Source organism: Alligator sinensis, unplaced genomic scaffold, assembly GCF_000455745.1.
Source record: "Alligator sinensis unplaced genomic scaffold, ASM45574v1 scaffold1258_1, whole genome shotgun sequence".
Lineage (NCBI taxonomy): Eukaryota > Metazoa > Chordata > Crocodylia > Alligatoridae > Alligator > Alligator sinensis.
Window position 1 is genome coordinate 1,047,112 of NW_005842520.1, and position 17,982 is coordinate 1,065,093.

General features: G+C 40.1%; 1 protein-coding gene across 2 annotated transcripts in view; it reads left to right on the plus strand.

The window, feature by feature from the left end:
* CWC27 (CWC27 spliceosome associated protein homolog) overlaps positions 1–17,982 on the plus strand; it is a 211,164-nt gene that overhangs the window by 173,025 nt on the left and 20,157 nt on the right. For both annotated transcript variants that reach the window (XM_025213309.1, XM_025213308.1), the window contains exons 12-13: positions 2,270–2,379; positions 5,515–5,618. In XM_025213309.1, the coding sequence (XP_025069094.1) occupies positions 2,270–2,379; positions 5,515–5,618 (214 nt within the window). The remainder of the gene's footprint in view (positions 1–2,269; positions 2,380–5,514; positions 5,619–17,982) is intronic.

Sequence of the window (17,982 nt, forward strand, 5' to 3'; positions counted from 1 at the left end):
ACCACCACCACCACTCTCCATTAGATTCTATACATGGGAAATTTATTTTATCGTTTAACCCCCCTCCCCCCCAGGTATGGCATCTAATGTATTGTAAGTTCATCTTAAATTCATCCCCCTCCAATTCTATATTGGGGAAAGTAGCAGCAGTGGGGGGCAGATGGCAGGGGGAGACAAGTGATCTGTAACCTGGCACTTCCCCGCCACACTTGTCTGTTCTGCCACTTGCCCCTCCCCCATGCCTGGGCCCCCTGCTGCCTGCACCCTCTGACTCTCCTCACTGCTTACCATGTATTGCTGTTCTGGCCCCGTTCCAGCCTGGGGCATGGAACACAGGGTAGCTCCGGCCCCAGCCCAGCCACACAATGCAGTTTGGGGCGGGCGGGATCATCTCGTCTTGGATGCAAGTAAATACGGTATAGCTTGCTGTACCTAAAAAGTGTTACTTTAGAGAATGGATGTTTTAGCAATTTAACTTTTTTTCTTTTTCATTGAATAAAAATAGAGACAAAGAAGAGATTTTCCCTACTGCTTCACATATAGCTGTGTCCAATTAATTAATTAAATACAATTAAATACAATTTTGAGGTGGTTGGATTTTTACCTTCTGCCAAAATCTCAAGGTATAGTCCTTGGGTGCAGTCTAGTGGCAGAGCTACATAAATTCAGACATGTGCCTGAAACCTTTGCTAGAATGAAGCCACAATTAGTTTTTTGATGGGTGATGGTCATTTTGATAAAAAGTGGCATTTGTGATACTACATCATAGGTGTGGAAATATTATTCCACCAGGACACTCAGATACTATAGTAATTAGATACAAGAATGCCTAGATAAGTTGAATTAAGATACACTAGCTAATGCCCTGCTTTTAATACTTATTTTAAAATGAATTCATTGTTGGAGCAAACTGTTGATATTAGCTTAGTGCTACCTGCATTGCATTCTGGTCTATGCATATAGGAATCCATTCCCAAATATTTTGAACGTACAATTCACTGAGGGTGCTGTTTTAAGGTATAATGTTGCAAAAAAACAGCATTTTTCTGTGGTCCATTAATTTCCAGTAGCTTAAGATACAGTACACAGAAACTTTATGCTGATTTTATTTGCCCTGTATTCTGCAGATAGATTTAGTTGCACTTTGACAACAAGAAATCTCTGTGGTACACCATTTGAAAACTAAGGAATGAAAAGTATACCCAGATTGTTCAGAGGCACATTTAAGCTGTGTGTAGAAAGTAGAGCTATTCTTAGAAGAACAGAATCCGGGAGATGTTTGCACATAACACTGCCTTGACATAGCTGCCATTATTCTCACTTCCTGTCAGGACACAGCCTTGAACCTGGAGCCTTGGCCTGGCCAGCCTGGCATTTTTCTCAGCCTGCAAACCTACAGCTGATATCCCAGACTGGTTGAGGCTGGCCTGAAGCCTCAAGCAGGGCCTAACCTTTCACTCATTCCCTGTTACCAGAATGGCCAGCTGGAGTTAGCTGTCCCTCCATTTCGCACGTATAAACCCCTGAACAGGAATAGAAAGTATCTGGGTGACCAGGCTCTACCTGACTCATAGCCACTCTGCTGCTCACTCCAGCTTGCTCCTTGATTCTGCTCCCAACTTGATCTCCTGGCTTCCTGACTTGGGTCATTTGTAACTGTTTTGTCCTCTATCTCTCTGACATACTTTCAGACTCCACTCTCTGATTGACTTCCCAGCTCCCTGACCTGGTTTGTCCCTAGACTCTGCTCACCCATCCTGACCTGGGTCAGCATCTCCATCCACAAATGGTCCCAGACCCTAATGCCCATGCCTTCATGTGACACCCCCCCTCGTAAAATATCCCTTTTAAAAAGTCCCCAAACATTGAAGATTCACGTTACATGCACACACATAAGTGCGAAGGAGACAACAGCAATGATGTTTTATTGTGAAAAAAATCTTTTACAATGCTTTCCTTTCTTATGCTGTAGGATAACCTTCAGATAGATTTTGCAAGTTGTCAGGACAAATAAGTAATAAAAGCATAACTATTTAAAATAAAGCAGCTAATTAAAAGTCATTTATAAGAGGTGAACTATAAATCCTACCAGCAATGGTGTCTGAAGAGATGAGTAAAACTGACTACGTGTCTGTTGCTAGATGAAAAAGCTTTTCAGAGGTGTTTTATTTGGTAAATTAGAAGACATGAACAGCCTGTAAGCTAAGATTAAATTGAAAAATTTTCCTTAAATGAAGATGTTTAACAAAAAATATGTTTCCTTATTCAGAGGAAGAAGGTATGTCGAAGTCCATTGTTGCAGAATATCTTCAGGAGAAGAAGAAGTATGAAGACATGAGGAAACGGCAGCCAAAGAAAGGGGCTTCTCGTGAAGATCAGGTAACTGTTTAAAGTAGTAAAACTGTAAAACTTAGAAAAATCTGTTTCATGAAAAACTCAGGGCAGGGTTAGGGGTGGAGAATATGGTTTCTCTGTTTCTTTATGTGGCTTTTTCTGGCATGGGCATAGGGAAAGTCTGTAAAGTTTCTAATCACTAATTTTCTTACCAAAGTATTGAGAAAATATTTGTATCCTTCAAGATGCCAGAATCTTCAGGAAAAAAGAGTTATCTGTGTAGAGGTGTTCTTGACTCTGGTGGCAGTGGCCTCCAAAAAACCTCCTTCATGGGCAGTTTTGTAGCATGAAGAAAGAAATTACACATATTTGTTCTGTCTTAGATAGTTTTATTGTACATCCTGTTTTCCTGCAATTTTGGGGAAATAGGAGCAGTTTGGGGTTGGAGAATCTGGGAAGAAACAATACTGGAAGAGCAGCCATCCAGGAGGCTGAGCAGTATAATTTGGAACCTGAATCTAATCAAAGTACCTACCTAGAAAGCCTGAAGGAATGGGGAAAGAAACATCAACTGAAGCTAGGCTACAGGGAGGGGTTAGCCCTCCTGTAGAAATAAAGAGGAACAGTTGGGTCCAGGTCTATACAGTCACAGCCAGCATTGCTAACTTTGCAGTAAGTTTCCATTCTGTTCCCCTGCTTTCACATAATGCACAGCTTCCCGTAACATTTTACCCGTGTGGCAGAAAAAAAAATTCTGCTTCTTTCAGAAGAATAACATTCTTTCCTCCATATTGTATTCATGAAGTGGACAAAAAGTTATTTTTCCTACTAAAAAAATTACTTACAATTGACTTAGCTAAAAAGTTTAATATGGCTTAGTCAAACCAAATATATGAATAGAGCCTAATAAGCAAATACGTGCTTTAAGTTTAAAAGAACAGCAAATAACAAGTCTGGAACATTTAAATTTGTGCGACTGCCTGTGAAGTGGAAAATACCATTAATCTAAGATGGATACAGTGCACATGCATGCACAGGTTTACAAGTGCACAGATATTTGGTTACAAGGATGTATGTGTTCAGCTGCTGAAACTGAAAGAGATTGGAAACTTGAGGCTTAATAACTTCAAAGCAAGGGACGATAGACTTCATAAGTGGAGCAAACTAAATTAGCTCTGAAATAAGGAGTTTATGGAAACTTTGGAAACATCCAAAAACCCATTAACTCTGAATAAAAGAATTAAAGTTCCATCAGCAGAACGGATCAAGGAACTCTAAAGCACTGCATCAGCATTGTCCTAGGCACCACAGGAGGACAAGATAGAACACCAGGAATGTATTTTTATGGGTCACAGCCTTATGTAGTTCATCTGGGAACCATCCAGCATCTAGTCCTTCCTTCATAATCCATTTCATGTGATAAAAAGCTCCCTTGATCCCTATACATGTGCTTCTGCCTAGTCCCAGTACTATTGCTGAAGCCACATTGCCCTCTCTCTATATAAGAGTTGAAGAGATGACGAAGGAAATATGGTCTCTTTGCAGTAGCATAACTAGGGGTGGGCAAGAGGGGCACTCACCCTGGATGTTAAGTTAGAGCCAGAATCACTTCCCTGCCCCTGTTCCCTGCTGGGAACGTAAAAACAGTTTTCAATTGCTATTGGTTTAAGAACATCAGAGCCAGAGTGAGCAGAGCACATGTGGCACTACTTCAGCCGGGACTGTTTTGAGGTTCCCGCTGAGTAACACTGCTGCTGCTTTCAGAACTCGGGTACCTTCCTGCGCACCCCCACTCTCGGAACCCAAGCCACCACACCACACACAACCTGCGTGCACCCTCCCCCTGCTCTTCTGCAGAGTTTGCCCTGGGCACCAACTTGGTTTGTTATACCACTGTCTCTTTGTTGTCCCAGATATTAGAAGCACCAATTCCATTCACCACCTTTTTTAGGAAATGCCATCATCTCTGCCCCTGCCCCCACACACACACTTCCTCAATTCCACAAGGAGGAAAAAGGGGAAGAAACTTTTAATGAGGCCAAGATTTTCGTCTTCTTTTGGCCCAGATAAAGACTCCCCATCTTTAAGGGTAGTAAACTGGGCAGGATTGTGCAGTTTCTCTCCTGTGCAAACTCTAAAATTCTGAAGTTTTCCTCTTCTCTTCCAGTTTCTTAAACAGGAAGTTTGGAAATCAAATGCAAAAAAAAAAAATTCTATTCCTAATGCTATATTAAGTTTTCAAAGCATTCAAAAACTAGGAAACACCCAAAGTTTAAGGTTGCTTCCAGAAGGAAACTTGACTACATTGTACTTTTGTGGTATTTCCTATTTCTGTTTTCACCTTTTTTTACTTTAAAACTTGGTTTAAAGTTTCAAAGTTAAAAACTCTTTTTAAACACCCTTAAAAAAGCCATATAGAAGGGTTTTCATGGATAAAATACCAGATCTAAACCAGTATGATTCTGATACAGTAAATCTGCACAGTTTGTCTATATAACCTGCCTGTTGCCATCAAGAAAGAAGTCTGCATTTATAATTTTTTTGAAAATGGAATTGTCTACAAAGCCAAGATACTAAAGTCTGTGCTTTTAAATCTGTTTCATTCGTTTCTTTATTACAAGAATATTATTTATTTTAAATAGTAATTTTTTTCAATGGTCTATATTAATGATCAAATATTTCACTTTTTAGTATAGCTGAAAGTATCCGCTCCCTTAAGTAAATGTGACAGTAGAACATCAACCAAGTTCATTCCAACTCTATAGTGTTACATTGTAAAATAGTTATAGCTTATGTTAATAGACTAACAGCTATATAGTTTATCTATATTGTATCCACTTTTTTGTAAATTATCATGTGTGTTCTTAAGAGAGGATTATTAATCTGTAGGTTCTTAAAATTCTAGGAAATGACCCCTTGAATGACCCCAATAAAAATCAGTGGTTTAATTTTGTTGCTATTCACTTACCATCCTTTGCTTATGTCATATGCGTCATATGGTCATTTAAAAAAGATGACATGAGAAATGCTGAATGAAAGAGGATTTTTATAGTAGGACTTTCTCACAAATATTTATGAAGAATTTCTTATCAATCTCATTTTACCATTCATCAGACAGTACAATCTAAAGTGTACTTATTAATGTTACAAAACTTCAGTGAAAAAAATGTTTCATTTCAGACACTGGCATTACTGGACCAATTCAAATCAAAGTTAAACCAGGCAATAGCAGAAACTCCTGAATGTGAGGTTTCAGAACCTGAGGTGGAGGATGATGAAGGATGGTAAGTTTTTTTGTTTGTTTGTTTGTTTGTTTGTTTGTTTTACTGCTCTGTATTAGTAATGGATAAACTTGATCAGGAAAAATTAGATCTAGTCCAAGTTTTTGCTTAACTTGTATATAAGAGCTTTTTTCTATAAGCCAGCATTCCATGTACTTACACTGGCAGGTTCTCTGCAAGAAAAGGTCTGACTGCTACCCTCCATTCATCCTTTTTTCTGGAGGAGACAAGATAGCACATTTTCATCACCAGTCATCCCCCACCTGAATGCAAGTACATATGGGTGTGGATGGATCTAGAATGTTGAAGATGAAGCAAAAACAAATATAACTTCACTGGAATGAGTTAAAACCAATCTGCAAGCCTTCATTACTAGGAGCAGCTAACAGACAGCAGAATTGCAGAACAAAGGATAGCTTGATTGGTGGAACATCACAACCATTTAGAGGAAGAGAGGGTCATTAACACCTGTGGAATGAAAAGTTTAGAAGGATCAGGTAGATTTTAATGAGTCATGAAGTCAAGCGACTCCTTCAGCACTGTGTGATTGGAAATGTTGCTGCCACTGCCAGGCAGTTGGCTTTAAACTTTGAGTAGTTCAGGAATCAAAGTGGGGTACAAATACACCATTGCTGCTCCCTCTACCCCTTCCCCCGGCTAGTTGGCCCCTGCTTATGGGTATGGACAAGTGTACATCTGGAGCAGTTCCAAAAGGGTTGTTACACAGGACCATGCAGCACTGATCTCTTACATTCTAACTCTTACATATGCACAAACTTCATCCAAGGTTAAAGCTGCAGCAGTTTTGCTTCAGTTGTATCACTCCAAACTAGTGTGCACACAGCTGTTAGAATTTAACAACTGCGATGAGCTCCCAAGCAGCAGCAGCTCCTCTCCTTTTGAAACCACTCAGAGGCTGCTTACACATGTTTAAAAAAAACCCTCACTTTACCAGCAAAAGCAGCACATTAGTTTGACCCAGCTCAACAGTGTCTGTATATATCAGGGCCTTCAGTGGGGCTTTTTGGTGCTTTTATCTAAAGCTGATTCAATTAGCTATTAAATAAAGTACCAAAAAATCCCTACTAAAGCACCTGACCTGTACAGACATTGAGTGAGCATATATTGGGCTCCGTGCGAGAGTACACCAAGTTTAAAACACAGCAATGCTTTTTTTTTTAACATCTGTAAGTAGCCAGAGTGTGCACTGGTCCATGTCCTATGTTGCAAGAGTCAGTAGCCCTTCAGCTGATATTCTTTGATATTTGTACTTAACCCTATACAAATTTAACTGTGTCCTGAAATTCCAGTACTAATGTGATCTTATTCATTCTGAAGTAGAAAATTCAGAAATCAAAGAACTGCCAATTTTGCAGGTAATGCAGCAGGATGCAACTAAAGTTTGTTAACAATATTTTACTTCCTTTTGTTGCTCTGGAGAACAGAAAGGAGCAGAGGCCATGTGATACTGCTCTGAAGAGTCTGATTTAGCATCGTTGATCAGGGGGGCCATGGATTTTTGGAGGGATTGAGGTGTGGCCTCAAAAAGTGAAACAAGACCTTAAAAAAAGAAAGGAGCATCAATAAACTTGCAAAGTTTTAGGTGGTCTTGTGAAAATGTAAATATTTGATTACTATTACATATTTTCACAGAAAACTATGTTAAAAGTTGGAGCTGAAAAGCCAAATACTAGAATTTAGGAAATGGTAAAAATAAGGTTGCCATTGCATGTTCCCATAATATTTTTTCCACAGGAATCCCACTGCATTCTGTTCATACAATGGATGGCACTCAGTGAGCGGTGACTGATATTTTTCTTTCTCATTGCTCTTATACTTTATTTACTGTATGCTATTCAAACTGCTCAGATAGAATTATGCATTTTTTCCATAGGCTCAGCTGGGTAAGTTACAGCAGTCTAGGCCACTTTACTTCTGAATGGGAGATCTACGTGGTGTTTATTCAATATTAATTCTGTGTTATCATCATATCTTCAGTTGATTTGTCTAATTTTTGAGTGTCTGTGTAGTAATCTGTTAGTTTGTTATTAAAATACGTCAGTTCATATAAACTGTCACAGACCTGTAAGACTGTTACAGGTGTCAGAGGGGAATAAAGAGCAGTGTAAATATTTACTGGAAAACAAGGAGAAAAAGGTGTAGGTATGTTGGGATGTGTATCTCTTGAGATTAACATATCTAATAATGTTTGCCTCTTTGTTTTAAGCATCCTCAGCTATTATCTCCTGCTTTTTATATTATTTCAGGTTGCTATGCCATAGTAACATATGATTCATGTTCAAAAGTAATAGTCTCAATGCTATCTTAACGGTATATTTAACTAAAATTCCCTTAGTAGGGCTGGCTGAATGAAAAATATAGTTCCTGACTAGAAACTGTTTTCAAATTCAGGTGTAAATAAGTGACGGAAAATGTTGAAATAGTTCATTTGTAAAACAAATTCTTTTGATTTTGGAGTTAAATCAACAAAGAGAGTGAGGCATCAGAGAGGATGTGGGCGGGGTAATGTTTACTTTAATCAGGTGTTTAGGACAGTTCCCTGTGAATTGGGAGACCCGATTCAAATCACTTATCTGCATGATTCAGCTCAGGAATTTGGGCCAAGGTCTGTCATTGCTCAGAATAGTGCCCTGAACCACCTAGGTGTAGGACAGTCTGCAACATGTGTTTCTTGGTTTCTGCTGTTGAAGCTATTTCACTTTTTATAAAACACAAAAACATTCTACAGCAAAACCACCTGGCCATTGATCAGTTTTTATGCAAAGTGAAACAGTTTCAATAAGAGATTGAGAGAAACCCACACTATAGTGCCTGATAGCTAAGTGGTTGAAACAGTTTCCTAAGAAATGGGAGAGCTCTGAGTCAGCTAGACAAGATTTGAACCCAGGTCTCCTGTATATCTGGGGCTGTAGAATATAAATAGGATCACTGGCATCTCAATTTCCATACTGTTTTTTTTTTAATCAAGCCCTTTGGTTTGGTTTGGTTTGGTTTGGTTTGGTTTGGTTTATGGGCATTTTAATAAAAGCATTCATTCTGGTTGAAGAGAATGTTTCATTTGACCCAAAACAAATAGCTGGTTGTTGCTGAATGTTTAAAAAAAATACTCATTTCTAAGTGACCAAAAACAATGTTTAAAAATATTTTCAGTTGACCACTAAATGAAAAAAATGATTATTTGTACAGCCATAGTCCTCGGTTATATATTGAGGGTAATAAATGTAAAAAAAGATTGATGGATGAGCATAAATTCATCAAAAATCCTGCCTTGAGTGGAAATCGCCATACAGGAAATAGGTGTTACAATGACCTAAGTGACCCAAGACCTAAATGACCTAAGACCCCATTTTACCCCATGATCAGACTGGTATGTACTATGGGGCTTTTTGCCTTCCTCTGTGGGGGGGGGTGCGGCCCTCTACCCAGGATTTCTTGAATATATATTGACAACATTTCATGGAAGTAGGAAGTTAGCTGCTGTGGTTCCCCTGCTTTATCTGTGGTAGGTTAGGGTGTTAGGTCTGTGTTGTGTCAGGGTTGACAGTAGTCTTGTGTAAAATTTTGATTATAGTTTCTACAGGTTGGTTTGGATAGGGATGATACTGCCTCAGGCAGGGGTGGGAGTAGATGGCCTCTGACTGCGCCTTCCAGTCCTACTTCTCTATGATTCTGTGACTGATTGATTTTTACTCCTGACCCCATCAACAGAAAGTCCCATCTTATCTACGGGGTTCACATCAGGCCTAAAAATCTTAAACCAGTACCTGGTAAGTAGCACCACCCCTAGAAATGATAAAGAAGCTTAGACTAGCTAAAATGTTAAAGGCAGACAGACATTTTAAAGATATGTGCAATGTGCCTTGCTAAATAGTTCTAAATCTTAATTGTTCCTGCATGAATACTGGGAGCTAGACCTGGAAAGTAGTGCCACAAAAAGAACTGTTGTTATAGTAATGAAAAAAACAAAACATAAAAACAGATAAAAAGAAGGATGTTTAAAAATCCGTGTGGAGATCCTGCTTAAAAGAAAGTAAATATTTGGAAAATCTGAATTTTATCTAAAGCACTCCAGTGTGCATTAACTTGAGAGGGCCTGGCCCAAACCCCCATAACATTCATCCAAGAACCACCTTTCCTAGAGAGAGAAGCCAATTGGATTTATTGCATGGATTAGCTGATCAGCACATTAGCTGTTCCATTGTAACTTTTGTCTATCTACTCCAACCCCACAGTACATAAGCTAAATTACAATGATTTAGAACAGGTAATAAATCTTTGGAGTTTAGCTTCCACTTATTGCAGGATACAGTGGAGAAATGAAACTTAAATCACAGATAAGACCTTACTTCCTTTTAAAATGGTATAATTGCCTGTCAATCCACTCAACTGTGGCATACCAGTGAACAAAAACGGTACCTACTGATGCAAGTTAGTTGAACTGTCCCAAATAGCTAAGGAAAATTCCTTGAAAAAGCAGGGTTTTTTTCTCTGATACTTTCAAGGTAGCTGCACTAGTGATCACCAGGCAGCCATTTTCCATTGTAACAGAGACCAGTGTTAATATTTTGTCTAAAATACAAAGCAAAGATGGCGCTAGTGATTCAGAAAAGTAAGGCTGCTGAGATATTGGATCATCACCTTCACACCAATCCCTTCTCTCCCCTTTCCCTCATGTTATATAGTTGTTGGGATTAAGGCCTCATATTATTAAGGGGGGGTGGAAACAGAATCTTTGTGGAGAAAAGCTAGGGCTTGAAAACTTCAACCTACCAGAAAGACTGCCCATTGTGCAACATTCAGGATACTGTAGTAATGTTACAGTAGTTCAGATAACAAGATTCACATACATAGATTAACCCTTAAGTTTTATATTTCTGTTTAGACCTGCTTCCATTTGAGCAAAACCATCATTTTCACCAGTGCAAAAAAAATCATAATATCAAGGTATATTGTGAAAAGCCTTTTAATTCTTTCAAAACAAAAATGGATAAAAATGTGAATATAATTTACATTTTTGCTTTTGCATCAACAATTTCAAAATTGCCACTTTTTTCTTTTAGCACTCTAGAAATAACAAAAATCTTTTTCATTTTTCACCTATGAAAAATACACTGTAGTGGATAAAAGGGTAGCTCACAACCTTGTCACAGCCATGTTAAAGCTTCACTATTATTAATAGCTTCTGAAAATATTAAAAATGAGGAAAAGAAAGCTGGGGTAGCTTTATCACCACAATCGACGAGAAGAATACAGCTTTGTAGTGTTTATGTTTACTTGCATTCATTTGTTATTTTAACAGATAAATCTAAAGATTTATTTGGATTTTTTCAGATGAAAATACAGGGTCCCTAAATTGGGTCCATTATAAGGACCTCACATTATTCACTGATAAATTCACTGATACGGTGGTATTGCTCTGGTTGCTATTCTTTGTATGTCATCTGCTACCACTGAAAACAGTCTAGCTTCATCCTCTTTCAAACCACCCTTCTGGTAGTTGAAGGCTGCTATTAAATCCCCTCTCACTCTTCTCTTCTATGGACTAAATAAGCCTAGTTCCCTCAGCCTCTCTTCATAAGTCACGTGCCCCAGCCCCTAAATCATTTTTGTTACCCTCTGCTAGACTCTTTCCAATTTGTCTAAGTCCTTTCTGTAGTGGGATCCCCAAAACCGAACACAGTATTCCAGATGTGGCCTCACTAGTGCTGAATAGAGGGGAATAATCATTGCCTCATCTGCTGGCAACACTCCTACCAATGCAGCCCAGTATGCAGTTAGCTTTCTTGGCAACAAGGACACACTGTTGGCTCATATTCAGCTTATTGTCTACTGTAACCCCAAGTCCTTCTCTGCAGAGCTGCTGCCCAGCCAGTCAACCCCCAACCTGTATCACTGCATGAAATTATTCTGTCCTAAGTGCAGGACTTTGCACTTGTCCTTATCGAACCTCATGAAATTTCTTTTGGTCCAATCCTCCAATTTGTCTAGGTCCCTCTGAATCCAAGCCCTACCCTCCAGCGTATTGACTACCCCCCACAGCTTGCTGAGGGTGCACTCTGTGCCATCTTCCAGGTCCTTGATGAAGATACTGAACAAAACCGTCCCTAGTACCCGACCCCTAGTACCAGCACTCCACTTGATACCAGCTCCCAGCTAGACATTGAGCCATTGGTTACTGCCTTCTGAGCCTGATGCTCCAGCCAGTTATCTATTCACCTTACAGTCCATTCATCCAGCCTGTACTTCCTTAGTTGTCTGCAAAAATGTTGTGGGAGACTGTATCAAAAACCTTGCTAAAATCATAGTATACCACATCCACTGGTCTTCCCACATCCACAGAGCTAGTCATCTCATCATAGAAAGCAATCAGGTTGGTCAGGCATGACTTGCCCTTGGTTAATCAATGCTGTCTGTTCCTAATAACTTCTTCTCCAAGCTCTTTGAAATGGATTCCTTGAGGAGCTGCTCCATGATTTTTCCAGGGACTGAGGTGAGGCTGACTGGTCCATAGTTCCTTGGATCATCCTTTTTCACGTCCTTAAATATGGGCACTATATTTTCTGTTGCCCAGTCATCTGGGACCTCTCCCAATCGCCATGAGTTTTCAAAGATCATGGCAAGTGGCTCTGCAATCACATCAGCCAGCTTCTTCACACCCTCAGGTGCATCCCGTCCGATCCCTGGACTTGTATATGTCCAGCTTTTCTAAGTAGTACCTAACCTGTTCTTTTGCCACTCTTGGCTGCTCACCTCCTCCCCAAACTGTACTGTCAGGTCTAGTAGTCTGGGAGCTGACCTTGCCTGTGAAGACTGAGGTGAAAAAGGCATTGAGTACTTTTCTGCATCCTCTGTCACTAGGTTGCCTTCCCCATTCAGTAAAGGACCCACACTTTCCATGATTTTCCTCTTGTAGAAACCCTTCTTGTTACCCTTCACATCCCTTGCTAGCTGCAACACCAATTGCGCTTTGGCCTTCCTGAGGCCATCCCTGCATGCCCGAGCAATACTCTCATACGCCTCCCTATTTGCTTGTCTAAGTTTCTACTTCTTATAAGCTTCCTTTTTGTGATTTAGTTTACCGAAGAGTTCCCTGCTAATCCAAGCTGGTCTTCTGCCATACTTGCTAGTCTTCCTGCGCATAGGGATGGTTGGTTCCTACACTCCCAGTAAGGCTTCTTTGAAGTACAGCCAACTCTCCTGGACTCCTCTCCGCTGCAGACTGGCTTCCCAGGGGATCCTGCCCACAAGTTCCCTGAGCGAGTTGAAGTCTGCTTTTCTGAACTTCAGAGTCCTTACTCTGCTGCTCTCCATCCTTCCTTTCCTCAGGAAGCAGACACCCACCAAAACATCACCCTTGTTGCTTTCTCTTCTGACCCTAACCCAGAGACATTCAACAGGCCTATCTCCAGTTTCATACTGGAGCTCTGAGCAATCATATGACTCTTTTACATAAAGTCATGGGCAACGGGTGCCTCCTGAGTAAGGGGGGGCACTTGCCCCCCAGCGGACAGTCAGTGGCCAATCCCACAAGCTGGGGTGAGGGGAGGTCCCCCACACCTGCAACTGGCAGCTGCGTACCACTGGCACTTCCGGTTCAGCGGGATCAGCCGTGGGGGGAATGGGATTATAATACTGCATAACCACATAAAATGTTTAACTATACTATTAGTATACTATTAGTTATAAAATGCAGTAGTTATGGATGGTAATTCATGAACAAATAAGCCATATTCCCACTGAAAGAATTTATAAACTAAATATAACTTGGAATCTAAGTGTTGTACAAACAAAATAAATACAAACAAGCAAGCAAAGAAAAAAACCCAGCTGGTTAATGACTGTGAGAGTGGTTTAGAGACTAAAATTAAACATTTTGGGGCTAAAGGTTTACGCCCTCTCCCCCATTTTCTTTCAATTGTCTCAACTGGATGGGTGATTTGATCCAATTGTGGCAAGTTAGCATTAAAAATTCTTTCGGTTTTAAATCCAATCCACCCCTCAAAAGGCAGCAATAGTATTTAAAATGATTTATAGTAAATATTTTGAGTGCAGGGCATATGCGTGTGTGATATGCACAAATTATGTGATTCCTCCAGACCATTTTGTAGGTCACGGTTGCTACTTTTATGGGAAGTGAAAACCAGCCAGTATGCTGTGCTCTACTGTCAGGGTGTGTTATCTGAGGTAAAATGATTGCCTCTAAGACATTTTTATGTGTCCACATGAATGGCCACACATCGAGGTATAATTTTCATTTTCTGTCAAGATAGAAACCATTACCAATTTGTTATGTTTTCTTTTATTTGGCAAACTTTTCTCTTTGCATTTTTGGCTGAACTGCTGTATTGGCATGGAGCACAGCAGACATTTGGGTACTTTTCAGCGGCATTCTACTTCTTTATGCAGAAAAAAGAAATATGACTCTCTTGTAAACAGTGTGCATGGTGTTTGATAATTATTACCAGATTTTACTGTCTAACAAGGCATTTGAGGAAGTGTTGTTAAGAGATCTGAAGAGAAATATATGATATAAAGTTTAACTTACAATTTTAGAAACTTTGATGGGACACTGTTAAGGTCTCAGATTGGTTGACAATTGCATGGCAGTGATTACATTACATGTATCTGTCTGAAGTAGTAGAATCTACTCTCCTCCACAAAATTAAAGATGTCTCAAATGATCAAAACCAGCAGTGCAACTGATATGTAGCCATATAAATATGCTGTATGTAGTGATAGGAAGGGTAACTCATAAAACTACATACATTCTAAGGCATGTTGTGCATTTAGGTTTTGGCAGTATTACTCTCGCAGTATCTAGATGCCTCAGACAGATCTATTTGACCCTTGTTTGTCTGGACCCACATCTGTGTTGCATGGCAACTGCTGTGTTGCTGTTGATTGATGAATTAGGATCTGTTGTCCATGCTGATATTAAATTTATCAGCTGCCTTCAATACCACTGATTGTGACTGCTGACTTTGCCATGTTTTAGTGGGAGTGAGACATCGTTGTTTTCTTTTGCAGAGACCATAGAGGGTGCAGTAAGATTAGATGGTCTAGCACCTTTTGGGTTCTCTCCAGAAGAAGCAAGGGAGTGATGACAAGCGACTGATGCTCCTCATGGCCAGTTTAAGACTTTGGTCCAATTCTTTAAAGCGAAAGTCTCAGTATTTAAAGACTAGATTTCTATCTATGAACCAACCTGAGATGCTGATGTCCACTGAGGCAATCCAGTTCTATGTTGAATACATGCATCTCATTTAATGAAGTGCTTGGATGAAGCTCACTACCTGTATTATTGTTCCCTTCACCTCAAACGTATAATTTGGGCCCAGAAAAATGTGCTGTCTCCATTCCATCCTTGTGGTAACACCTTTGAGATCTAGTATGAATATGGAGGGTAACTGATCCCAGCCCTTTTCCACATTCTTGGAAGTGGGGGGAGATTCTTGGGGTCACCCAGGCCTAGACAGACTTGTAGACTTGCAGTGATTCCAGACCCCATTCAAAAGTGCTCTTTGTGAGTGCAAAGAGGACATGCAAAGATAAAGAAAATATAGCACCATCAGTCTTCACACTATGAATGGCCCTTTTCCAGAGACTGGAACCATTAGTCCCAAGAGATTTACTCTTCCTGAAGGGTTAATCAGCATCACAGGGAAAATGTTCAACAGCGCAGAAGCACCTTTTAGTGCAGTTATCACATCTTTTTCTCATATCCAGTTCATTTCTTTTTTTTTTCCTATTCTCTCCATCAGCGGTTCTGAGTCTAATTGTCTGTGGATCCTAATGCTAGTAAATTCTTTTTCAGGATGAAATTTCTATTAGTCTAGCTTTCTCCATAGGTATTTAACATAGCTTACCATGATGACAGTTCATCTGAGAAGGCAGTGTCCCTGGCTTTCCTTGTTGCTATGAAAACAAAGTTGTGACACAAGCACCAATCTGCTCTGCATATGACATGCCAATCCATTCTGCTTGTAAAAATGAAAATAAACTTTGATTAATCAGAATTGATTATTTCACCAGATAATTATCCTTGGTACAATAATGGATGCTGTTGTCATCAAGACTTACCACCCCAGTCCAGATTTCAGAGTATCTGCGGCTCAGTCCGTTTGATTCAGAAACATTTTTTTTTAAACCAAGTTAAAGTACTCATCTAATTGATTAGTTTGTTGCCATTCTTTGTCTTAATAAGACCTGGCTGAAATTTTTTTACAGAGCAGCTTTCCATTGGGAATGCAGTGTTTCTGAAACAGAAACATTTTGTGGTACATGACAATTTCAGTAACATTTTTTACAAAAAATATGAAAAAAAATGATTCAGTTTAATTTCATTATAATGAAATTCCGCTCATAATGGAAAAAATGTTTCATTACAGTAAAGTAGAAAATGTGTCATGATGATCTTATCATTTTGTTTAATTTCATTTATAAAATTTAGGTATATAACTTTAATATCAGATGTTATTACAGTGTTTAGACATTATCTAAACAAAACTTAAATGTTTTCATTCCATAAGAAATTTTGAAATTGTGACTGTTCAATTTTGGAATGAAAACAAATTTTGACACATTAGAATTTCCTGAAGAACAAAATTTCTATTTTCCAATCATTCTAATCTTAATAACACTCTTTGCCAGACTAAGACTAAGGAATAAAACTGTTACAGATGTGGTTGGAAAAGAAGATGTCCCAGAAGAAAACAATCTGGGATCTGATTGCTTGTTGCCCTAACAGTACTTCAGTTCGTAGTTGTGGACACACTCCCACTCTGACTACAAAAATATGACATTTGAACCATTTGTTTTTTTAGTTATCACAGATGTCTCTAAAATATTTTAATGAGGGCATCTGAATGAATCCAGTACCTTCAATCTCTGATCAAAATCAGAGGTAAAACTGCACATACAGGGACACAAGTATTTTTGGAGCCTTTTCCAAAGAGGAACAGCTCAAAAGGAGCAGCTCCACAGCTTGTGGGTACTAACTGTTACGTGTGAGTAACATCAATTCCAGTCTCCTGCCATGGGCTGGAGGTATTTGGGCTCAAATGAGCTCAATGAGGTATTTGTCCAGCCTCCTCCTAAAGACCACCGGAGATGGCAACTGCACCACCTCTGCTGGAAGTGTTCCAGATTCTAGTTACCTGTACAGAAAAGTTTTTCCTTATGTCGAGCTGAAACTTTTCCTCGACTAGCTTGTGTCCATTGGTCCGCATCTTCTTGGTGGGGGTATTTTCTGAAAAGTTGTTCACCTAGGTCCTGGTGTTCTCCCTTGACATATTCGTAGGCGACTATCAAGTTACCTCTCAGCCTTCTTTTGCTCAGGCTGAACACTCCCAGATCCTGAAGTCTCTCTTCATAGGGCCTGTCCCCCAGGCCTTTGATCATGTTGGTGGCCCTTCTCTGCACCCTTTCAAGCTTGTCCACATCCTTCTTGAAGTGTGGTGCCCAGAACTGGACGCAGTATTCCAGCTGTGGCCTCACCAATGTCAAGTAGAGGGGGAAGAACACCTCTCTGAATCTGTTGGCGACATATCTGCTGATACATGCCAGAGTTCTATTTGCTCTGTTGGCAACTTTGTGACACTGGTGGCTCATATTCATCTTTTGGTCAATTGTCACCCCTAGACCCCTTTCAGATGCAATGCCAGCCAGTGGACTACCACCCATCATATAGATATGGTGAGGGGAGGGTTCCTTCTGCCCAGATGAAGGACCCAGCCTTTGTCCCCGTTGAACCTCATCTGGTTGTGTTATGCCCATAGGACCAGCCTGTCAAGGTCTTCCTGAATCCTTGACTTGTCCTCTGATGTGCCCGCTTGTCCCCAAAGTATGGTATCATCCACAAGCTTAATCATTGCACTTTTCACTCTCTCGTCCAAGTCATTATTAAAGATATTAAAAAGCATGGGCCCAAGCACTAATCCCTGGGTTACACCACTGGAGACGGCCTTCCTGGATGAGGCCATCCCATCAATTAAGGCTTGTTGGGATCGGCTGCTGAGCCAGTTCCCAACCCACCTCACTGTAGCGTGGTCTAGGCCAGTACTCTCCAACTTAACTAAGAGGATTTCATGGGAAACAGTATCAAAGGCCTTGCTGAAATCTAGGTAGATGATGTCCACCTCTTGTCCCATGTCCAGGTGGTTAGTCACCTGATTATAAAAGGACACCAAGTTAGGCACTATCTTCCCTCTACAAAGCCATGCTGGTTGCTTCTCAGTACCCCACCAGATGCGAGTTTGTGGGTCGTGTCCTCCTTGACAATTTTTTCAAAGATCTTCCCGAGGACCATAATCAGACTGACCGGTCTGTAGTTGGCAGGGTCATCCCT